This window comes from Salvelinus namaycush, chromosome 40, assembly GCF_016432855.1.
Source record: "Salvelinus namaycush isolate Seneca chromosome 40, SaNama_1.0, whole genome shotgun sequence".
NCBI lineage: Eukaryota > Metazoa > Chordata > Actinopteri > Salmoniformes > Salmonidae > Salvelinus > Salvelinus namaycush.
This window is the reverse complement of record NC_052346.1, coordinates 23,154,607-23,164,633: the sequence shown is the minus strand read 5'-3', so window position 1 is coordinate 23,164,633 and position 10,027 is coordinate 23,154,607. Positions and strand designations below refer to the sequence as shown.

The window sequence follows — 10,027 nt, the reverse complement described above, 5'->3', positions numbered from 1 at the left end:
AACTAGGCAAGTCAGTTAAGAACAAATTCTTATTTTCAATGACAGCCTAGGAACAGTGGGTTGTTCAGGGGCAGAACGACAGATTTTTACCTTGTCAGCTCAGGGATTCGATATTGCAACCTTTCGGTTGATCTAACCACTAGGCTACCTGTCACCCGGTATGGCCAGAAGAGGACTGGTCACCACTCAGCCTAGTTCCTCTCTAGGTTTCTTCCTAGGTTCCTGCTTTCTAGGGAGTTTTTTTGTGGCCACTGTGCTTCTACATCTGCATTGCTTGCTCTTTGGGGATTTTAGGCTGGGTTTCTGTTCAGCACTTTGTGACAACTACTGATGTTAAAAGGGCTTCATAAAATACATTTGATTGACATGTATATCACACCAACTGAATGGTTCTTCTGATGTTCACACAGGTTACCATGTTGAGCCATTCTCTACATCCAGAGAGCAACCTCAGGAAGATCAGAGAGATAAGAGGTCTCATCACTGCCCACATTGTGAAGAGATTTTCCCATTTCTATCAAAGCTAAAAATACATCTAAAAATACACACAGGAGAGAAGCCGTACTCCTGCTCTGACTGTGGAAAATGCTTCAAAACATCAACTCATCTAAAAGTTCATCAGAAGACTCACACAGGAGAGAAGCCTTATTACTGCTCTGACTGTGGAAAACGTTTTAAAACATCAACTCAGCTAAAAGTTCATCAGAAGACTCACACAGGAGAGAAGCCGTATTACTGCTCTGACTGTGGAACTAGTTTCTCTAATCTGGGCACCTTAAAAACACACCAACGTATACACACAGGAGAGAAGCCCTACTCCTGCTCTGACTGTGGGGCGAGTTTCTCTAATCTGGGCACCTTGAAAACACACCAACGTATACACACAGGAGATAAGCCTTACGTCTGCTCTGACTGTGGAAAATGCTTCAAAACATCAACTGAGCTAAAAGTTCATCGGAGAACACACACAGGAGAGAAGCCGTATTACTGCTCTGACTGTGGAACTAGTTTCTCTCAACTTTCCCACTTAAATTCACATGAACGTATACATACAGGAGAGAAGCCTTACTCCTGCTCTGACTGTGTCAAATATTTCAAAACATCAAATGAGCTAAAAGTTCATCAGAGAACACACACAGGAGAGAAGCCTTACGTCTGCTCTGACTGTGGAAAATGCTTCAAAACATCAACTGAGCTAAAAGTTCATCGGAGAACACACACAGGAGAGAAGCCGTATTACTGCTCTGACTGTGGAACTAGTTTCTCTCAACTTTCCCACTTAAATTCACATGAACTTATACATACAGGAGAGAAGCCTTACTCCTGCTCTGACTGTGTCAAATATTTCAAAACATCAAATGAGCTAAAAGTTCATCAGAGAACACACACAGGAGAGAAGCCTTTCTTCTGCCCTGACTGTGGAACTAGTTTCTCTCAACTTTCAAACTTAAATTCACATGAACGTATACATACAGGAGAGAAGCCTTACTCCTGCTCTGACTGTGTAAAATATTTCAAAACATCATCTGAGCTAAAAGTTCATCAGAGAACACACACAGGAGAGAAGCCTTACGTTTGCTCTGACTGTGTAATTTGCTTCAAAACATCAACTGAGTTAAAAGTTCATCAGAGAACACACACAGGAGAGAAGCCTTATTCCTGCTCATACTGTGGAAAATGTTTAAAAACATCAAATGAGCTAAAGGTTCATCAGAGAACACACACAGGAGAGAAGCCTTATTCCTGCTCATACTGTGGAAAATGTTTAAAAACATCAAATGAGCTAAAAGTTCATCAGAGAACACACACAGGAGAGAAGCCTTACGTCTGCTCTGACTGTGGAAAATGCTTCACAACATCAACTCATCTAAAAGTTCATCAGAGAACACATACAGGAGAGAGGCCTTATTACTGTTCTGACTGTGGAAAATGTTTTAAAACATCAAATGAGCTTAAAGTTCATCAGAGAACACACACAGGAGAGAAGCCTTTCTTCTGCCCTGACTGTGTAAAATGTTTTAAAACATCAACTCATCTAAAAGTTCATCAGAGAACACACACAGGAGAGAGGCCTTACTCCTGCTCTGACTGTGTAAAATATTTCAAAACATCAACTGATCTAAAAGTTCATCAGAGAACACATACAGGAGAAAAGCCTTACTCCTGTTCTGACTGTGGGGTAAGTTTCTCTCGACTGGATACCTTAAAAAGACATCAACATATACATGAAGGAGAGAAGCCATACTCCTGCTCTGCCTGTGTAAAATGCTTCAAAACAGCAACTGAGCTAAAAGTTCATCAGAGAACACACACATGAGAGAAGCCTGCTTACGTCTTCTCTGACATTTGGGTGAGTTTCTCTCACCATAGCAACTTAACACACCAATGTATACACACAGGGGAGAAACCTTACTCCTGCTCTGTGGAAGGGTGGGCGTGTAACTCTAACGTCTAGCCAAAGGCTGCGTGTTTGAATCTCATCAAGGAGGACTTTAGCATTTTAGCTTATTAGCAACTTTGCAATGACTTAATACTTTTTTGCTATGTTAGCATGTTAGCTTAGCATGCAACTACTTAGCATGTTAGCTAACCTTTACCCTAAACCCATTTAAGTCTACCTTAAACCCCTCACCCCTAACCTAGCTAACGTTAGTAACAACAAATTGGAATTCGTAACATATCATACATATTACAAGTTCGTAAGATATTGTATGAATAGCAATGCGTAAAATAACATACGAATTGTAATTCTTAACATACGATACGTCCTACAAGTCGTATTATAATGAACAACAATCTAAACGCCACAATTTCAAAGACTAACAGTTTGTCTAAGGAAATCAGTCAATTGAAATTACTGAGGCCCTAATCTATGGATTTCACATGACTGGGCAGGGGCTCAGCCATGGGTGGGACTTGGGAGGGCATAGGCCCACTTGGGAGCCAGGCCCAGCCAATGAGCATGGGTTTTTCTCCACAAAAGGTCTTTATTACAGACAGAAATACTACTCAGCCCCCCCCCCCCCCCCCAGACAATCCTGCAGGTGAAGAGGTCCTGGGCTGCCGTAGTTACATGTGATCTGCAGTTGTGAGGCCGGTTGGATGTACTGCCAAATTTTCTAAAAGGACGTTAGAGGTGACTTATGGTAGAGATGAAGTTCTCTTGCAACAGCTCATTCCTGCAGTCAATGACAATTGCACATTCCCTAACCTTGAGACATCTGTGACATTGTGTGGCCTTTTATTGTTCCCAGAACAAGGTGCACTTGTGTAATGATCATGCTGTTTTATCAGCTTCTTGATATGCCACACCTGTCAGGTGGATGGATTATCTTGACAAAGGCTGAAATGCTCACTAACAGGGATATTAACAAAGTTGTGTACAACATTTGAGAGAAATAACCTTTTTGTACAGATGGATCATTTCTGGAATTTTTTACTTCAGCTTATGAAACCAACACTTTACATGTGTCGTTTATATTTTAGTTCAGCTTATATTGGTAATGTAATGTAACATACTAAATGGAATAGCACGGATATTTTTGTACCATATAATACATTTTGCTCTGAGACCAGGTTGTCCTTCTGCAGTATTCTGTGGGAATGAGCTAGTAGACACTTTTTTTCAACCTTTATTGAACTAGGCAAGTCAGTTAAGAACAAATTCTTATTTATAATGATGGCCTAGGAACAGTGGATTAACTGCCTTGTTCAGAGGCTGAATGACAGATTTTTTACCTTGTCAACTCGGGGATTCGATCTAGCAACCTTTTGGTTACTGGCCCAACATTCTAACCACTAGGCTATGATGATCACTTTTCACCACTAGTTTGGGGGGATTGTTTTACAACTTTATTTAATGATACACAGTTTATGAAATGAATACATGTGTTTATTAATTGTCTTTAAAACTAGATTAGTTATTTTAGTTACTGATCATGAATGTGTTTGGATAACTGCATTGAAGAAAACGTTATTGATCTGCCAATGAAAAATAAAGTTACATGAATATGTACTGGTCAACCTCTTCTCTTTAGTATTCAGTTCTTCATATTAGATCTGACAGTATGAATGGTTCTTATGGTTGTATTCAGTTCTTCATATTAGATCTGACAGTATGAATGGTTCTTATGGGCTGAGTGCCTGGAGTGTTTTTGTATGACTACAGTCAGGAGTTCTCTCTGACCCTGTCATGTCACCAGCACATTAAGTACATTCATCTTAAGATAGCCAGATGAGACAACCACATATCACAGTAAATACATTTCTCCTCAATTAGTCAGTGTCACATTATTATTATCATTATTTGTATTTGGGGGGGGGGGGGGGGGGGGGGGGGGGTACTCTTTAAAGACGTAGGGTTTCCAACCTTTTCGGGCAGATGGGCAAGGACTCTGCTGTGCTACCATCAGAGGGAAGCTGGTGCCACCATTGGGGTGCCAGGACAGAGAAGTGCTTTGACTGGGCTGAGAGGGAGCTTGACCTCCTGTAGCAGTGGGACGGCCATGAGACCAGGGGTGGCAGAACTGAGTGCTCGGGTTGGGATACAGGGTTTGAGCATAGCCTGAAGGTAGAGATGGGGCAGTTCCTCTTGCTGCACCGTAAGTAAACACCATTGTCTTGTAGTGGATGTGAGCTTCGGCTGGAAGCCAGTGGAATGTACGGAGGCGTAGGGTGATATGGGGGAACTTGGGAAGGTTAAACACCCAGACGGACTGCAGTGTTCTAGATAAGTTCAGTGGCGACCCATCATTCAGGGCAGGTGAGCCACCTGTTTTGATCCCCACAGTTTTAGCGCTAAAAAAAGTGTAAAAAAAATGATCTGTTTGCAAACAATGTAAAAAAACAACAACATATATATAATTGAGTTATTAATTAAGCCGCATACAAAATGGTCTCTTTTTTGTTTTCTTGAGTAAGGCTTCTCCAAAATGCAGGTCTTTCAGCCTAGCTCATTGCCTTCTGTGGAGGTGGGGCAAGCCAGCAGAAAATACGGAGCGTTGTGCCGTGATTGGCTCAGTGTTCTTTCATTCATGGGGACAATACGTCACTGCCAAGTCTAAGGGTAGAACTTGAAAATTCAAGCCCCTTGGGTGCTGCCATAGACTTACATTGGAAGTCCCATCCAAGAAGGCTCAAGGTCATTGTCCACAGATAATATCACGTCAAATCATGTTATATCTACAGTCGCTTTGATTGAACTGATCATGTCAACATCATACTTTCAAAATCTGAGCTAGCAGTCATCATCATGAATCAAGTCGACAATCTGCTGGCAAATCCTTTTTAATCTTTGTCATGTGAAGAGAAATCATGAGAAATTATAGATAAAACGTATCGCTTCTCATCGACCATTGGATATAAACATTACACAATAAGTTGGAAATTGCAAATTCAACAGTGAATGGTTTGGAAGGAATCAGTGGAGTGACTGTGTTGTCCCAAGTCTAAGATTAAGGGTCTCTTTTCCTAGTTTAAAATTGTAAACGTTCAACATTGGCCGTGCTGGCAATGAAGCTTGATTTGTGCCGCGCTCAAAACAACTTAACTCGGTACTGCAAAATCTGACTTGAGTGAGTTCAATACACCTGGGAACTCAGGGAAAAACAAGCTACGACTGGGAAAATACGTTTTGACCTTTCATCCAACTCGGAATTGTAAATTGGGAACTTGGGCCTCTTTCTACAGCTACGACCTGAAGATTACTGACGTCATCATGATTCCATTTTTCTTCAAGTTGCCAGTTGTCTTGAAAGCACCATAAATCCAGAGAATGCCAGACTTTGATGACAAAGTTTGATGACAAAATATGCCCACGATGGACTGCCGCACCACCTTCCTGTTCAAGTGAGCACAACACAACAAGGTGAGTCAAAAAATGTCTTGTCTGCTGTTGCATAAATGATGTAACATGCCAGGGAGATGTGTATACTGTAGCTAATAGGAGGAATTGCAGTCTGGGACTCATAGCTACATGGCAAGTTCTCATTGGTCCAAATTGTTTATACATTGAGCCTGAAATATGATACTTGTTATTTGGCCATTGTCCCTGCTAATTGCACATTAGTAGCCGATGTGCCTCACCCTAATAATTTGGTCTATTTTCACCTCTTCATTTTGCCTACTGTTCTGACTTGGTGGTTCACATGTAGCCTATAACCTGTTTTTGAGAAATGTAATAATTGAATATTGTAAGATTTTTAATTGTCTGCATATATGCCCCTTTATTTATCCTACGGTTCTAACTTGGCGTACAGGGAGAACACTGTAAGAACGGCCCATGTTCTGAATTCTGTTGCTGTGTATTTCAAAAGGGCTGAACGTCTTAATGTCTTAATAGAAATTACGGTTTGCCTCTTATCCGCTTGTCGTCCCCTTATGCCATAGTTTGTACATCTCAATTGTCAGTAGAAACCACATTTGTTGAAGCAAGTCAGCCATGTTTTCTTTAAAGGCAGTAAATGAGGCTGAATGAACTGTTTCGTTGCCAGACAAGGCTCCGCTGATAGCCAGGTGTAGCAGTGGTAAATTGTTGGGACTATGCTGTTGGGTCAGCTTTATGCGGGACCTAACAGTTTGTGGGCACCGTTATTGTGCAATTAATGTATTGTTGTGGCTTTGCTGGCATGCATCCCACTTTTTAATTTAATCAGGCAAGTCAGTTAAGAACAAATTCTTATTTACAATGACGGCCAACCCCGGACGATGCTGGGCCAATTCTGCGCTTCCCTATGGGACTCACAATCACGGCCAATGTGATTCAGCCTGGATTTGAACCAGGGTCTGTAGTGATGCCTCTTGCACTGAGATGCAGTTTCTTAGACAGCTGAGCCACTCGGGAGCCGCTAAAAGGTTTGCGCCCAACGTGGGGCAGGAGTTTGACGGCACAAGCGGGGAGCCCAGCCCACAGAGATTTGAGAAATGTATTGCTATTCTTCTCCAGATCTGTGCCTCGCCACAAACCTGTCTCGAGCTCAATGGACAATGTCTTCCACCTCATGACTTGGTTTTTGCTCTGACATGCACTGTCAACTGTGGGACCTTATACAGGCAGGTGTGTTCTTTTCCAAATCATGTCCAATAATTTGAATTTACCACAGGTGGATTCCAGTCAACTTATAGAAATATCTCAAGGATGATCAATGGAAACAGGATGCACTTGAGCTCAATTTTGAGTCTCAGAGCAAAGGGCCTGAATACTTATGCAAATGACGTATTCATTTTTATAAATTTGCTAAAATATTCGCTTTGTCATTATGGGGTATTGTGTGTATATTGATGATGGGTAAAAAATGCATTTAATTAATTTTCGAATAAGGCTGTAAAGTATCAAAATGTGGAAAAAGTCAGGGGGTCTTGTATAATGCCCTGTATATGCTTTATATTACACGTTTACGGAACTAGTGATAAACACAATGAAATAATGGAAAATGCATGTCCAATGGTTATCTCTGTATTAGTATTATCCACATTAAAACACCTAGATAGAGCAGTGGTTATCTCTGTATTAGTATTATCTCTGTATTATCCACATTATAACACCTAGGTAGAGCAGAGAGGACAGAGCATGTGGCTTTGTAACACACAGGTGTTTCATCTCCACACTGGGATGATTTTAACAGTGCAACGCCACACAGGCCTCATGCCTCTCAGGTAGGAGAGGACCAGAAATAAATGAATAAAAAACACAAAACTAATAAAGGAACACACAGTCACTAACAATATATCCCTGGCGTCAATACTTTCAACTGGTTCAGCTCACTGTTACAATACAGCACCACCAAATTCCATTTATTAAGTAACCATCTGTTTTATGTAACCAGAATAACGTAACATTTCACACTATTTTGAGAGTCCCGGATTTATATTTACTAGACTACATCTAGTCTATGAGATGAGGCTGCTCCTTGACCTACATTATGCACACGCAGGTCAAGAGGTGTGTTTTCCTTTCAACATCTGCATGTGGCATAAGCTCACCCACCTCACTGCATGAATCTAAAATAGTTAATAACTTTGGCTGTGAGTGATGGGAAAAAATCAGTCTAAGGCAATTACTTGAATAATTCAATAGATGTTTTGTTAACAAACTTGATGATAAAAAAACTTTTTTTTTTTTTTAAATGTGACTTCGCTATGGGGCCATCAATGGGAATTGGGCCGTGCTTCAGCTGAACTGCAGTACGGAAAATGCCCTCTGAGCACAGTGGAAAGCATGCTTATAGACTGGAAGCCTGCCCCCTTGATCCGAGAAGGGTGTAATTGCAGACAAACAAATCCCTAACCCTCACCCTTTTCCTAACCTTATCCTCAGTCTCCTAACCTGCCATGCTAATTCACCTAACTGCCACTTTAATTTTCCTAACCTGTTATGTATGCTATGTGCCTACTTCAATAAAATATATATATTTTTTTTTACAAATATTCTCCATCAGTTTCATAACACCAGTTCTGACCAATGGCATTAATACATTTTTCTTATATCAGGGAACATCCACATCAAGAAACTGTACAGTAGTTCTCCTACTGGGAGGCGCGGGAAATAGTTGAAAGAGCGATTGGTGCTGAGGAAGCTATGGCAGTGGATGCCCCGCAGCCTGTTGAGATTCATAACGTCGTTCACCAGTTGAAGGATACCGATTGTAAAGATGAATTGTATTTGCGGCTGAAAGGTTTTTGGGAGTTCGGGAATTGACATTGGAAGCATTGCAGGCAGTGGTGGAAAAAGTACACATTTGTATAATTTGAGTAAAAGTAAAGATACTTGAGTCATTTCCTATCAAGGTAAAAGTAAAAGCCACACAGTAAAATACTACTTGAGTAAAAGTCTAAAAGTATTTAGTTTAACATATACATAAGTATCAAAAGTAAATGTAATTGCTAAAATATACTTACATATCAAAAGTAAAAGTACAAAACATTTATAATTTATTATATTAAGCAAACCAGACAGAACGATTTTCTTGTAGTTTAAATGTACGGATAGTCAGGGGCACACTCCAACACTCAGACATAGCGTGCGTTCCTGAATTCGCTCTGGCTATATACTCCGATTTCAATGCACTCTCGTCTGAGTGTGCCAGAGGGCTTAATAACTGATGATAAACGAACGCTCAACACCCCTTGAATACGACCGGTGTCAGTAAACGTCGGCAAAAAAAGCGTAATTAAATTGTTGCCTGTAGCACAGTTAAAGTCACCAATGCTCTGGATAACACGAACACAGCCTAACCAGCTCTGCTAAGGCGAGTAAAATGGTCAGAGTTCTCTCATTTGTACTGGAAGTAGCTAGCAAGCTAGCCAATTAGCTTGGATGCTTGGCTGCCGTTGTGAGGTCAGAACGCTTGAATCAACCCTACTCCTCCGCCAGAGCGTCCAGTGTGGCTCTGAACGCTCCGAGAGCGATACGAACTGACAATCTGACAACGCTCTGAATTTACGAACGCCCAAGCCCACTCTGCCACTCCAGATTGAATTTAAGATCACACCCATAATTTACAAACAGAGCATTTGTGTTTAGTGAGTCCGCCAGATCAGATGCAGTAGTGATGCGCGAATTGAACAATTTACCTGTCCTGCTAATCATTCAAAATCTAACGAGTACTTTTGGGTGTCAGGGAAAATGTATGGAGTAGAAAGTACATTATTTTCTTTAGGAATGTAGTGGAGTAAAAGTAGAAGTTGTCAAAAATATCAAAACTAACGTACAGATACCACAAAAAACTACTTACGTAGTACTTAAAATATTTGTACTTAAGTACTTTACATCACTGATTGCAGGGAATACTGACCGAAGATGTTCCTCCCTACGAGGCCCATGAGACTGTGTAGCGATGTGATTTGAATAGAACTGTGACTGAAGATGTTCCTCCCTACGAGGCCCATGAGACTGTGTAGCGATGTGATTTGAATAGAACTGTGACTGAAGATGTTCCTCCCTACGAGGCCCACGAGACTGTGTATGGATGTGATTTGAATAGGACTGTGACTGAAGATGTTCCTCCCTGCGAGGCCCATGAGACTGTGT

At 41.1% G+C, this 10,027-nt stretch overlaps 1 protein-coding gene across 1 annotated transcript; it reads left to right on the top strand.

Annotated features, from left to right (window-relative positions):
* Nucleotides 1–613: 613 nt before the first annotated feature.
* On the top strand, nt 614–2,935 carry LOC120033103 (zinc finger protein 135-like; the record flags this gene model as incomplete). The annotated part of the gene is made up of 2 exons (XM_038979357.1): nt 614–1,201; nt 1,706–2,935. Coding segments are annotated over 2 exons (1,200 nt in total), but the record flags the coding sequence as incomplete, so codon positions are not given.
* Nucleotides 2,936–10,027: the final 7,092 nt, after the last annotated feature.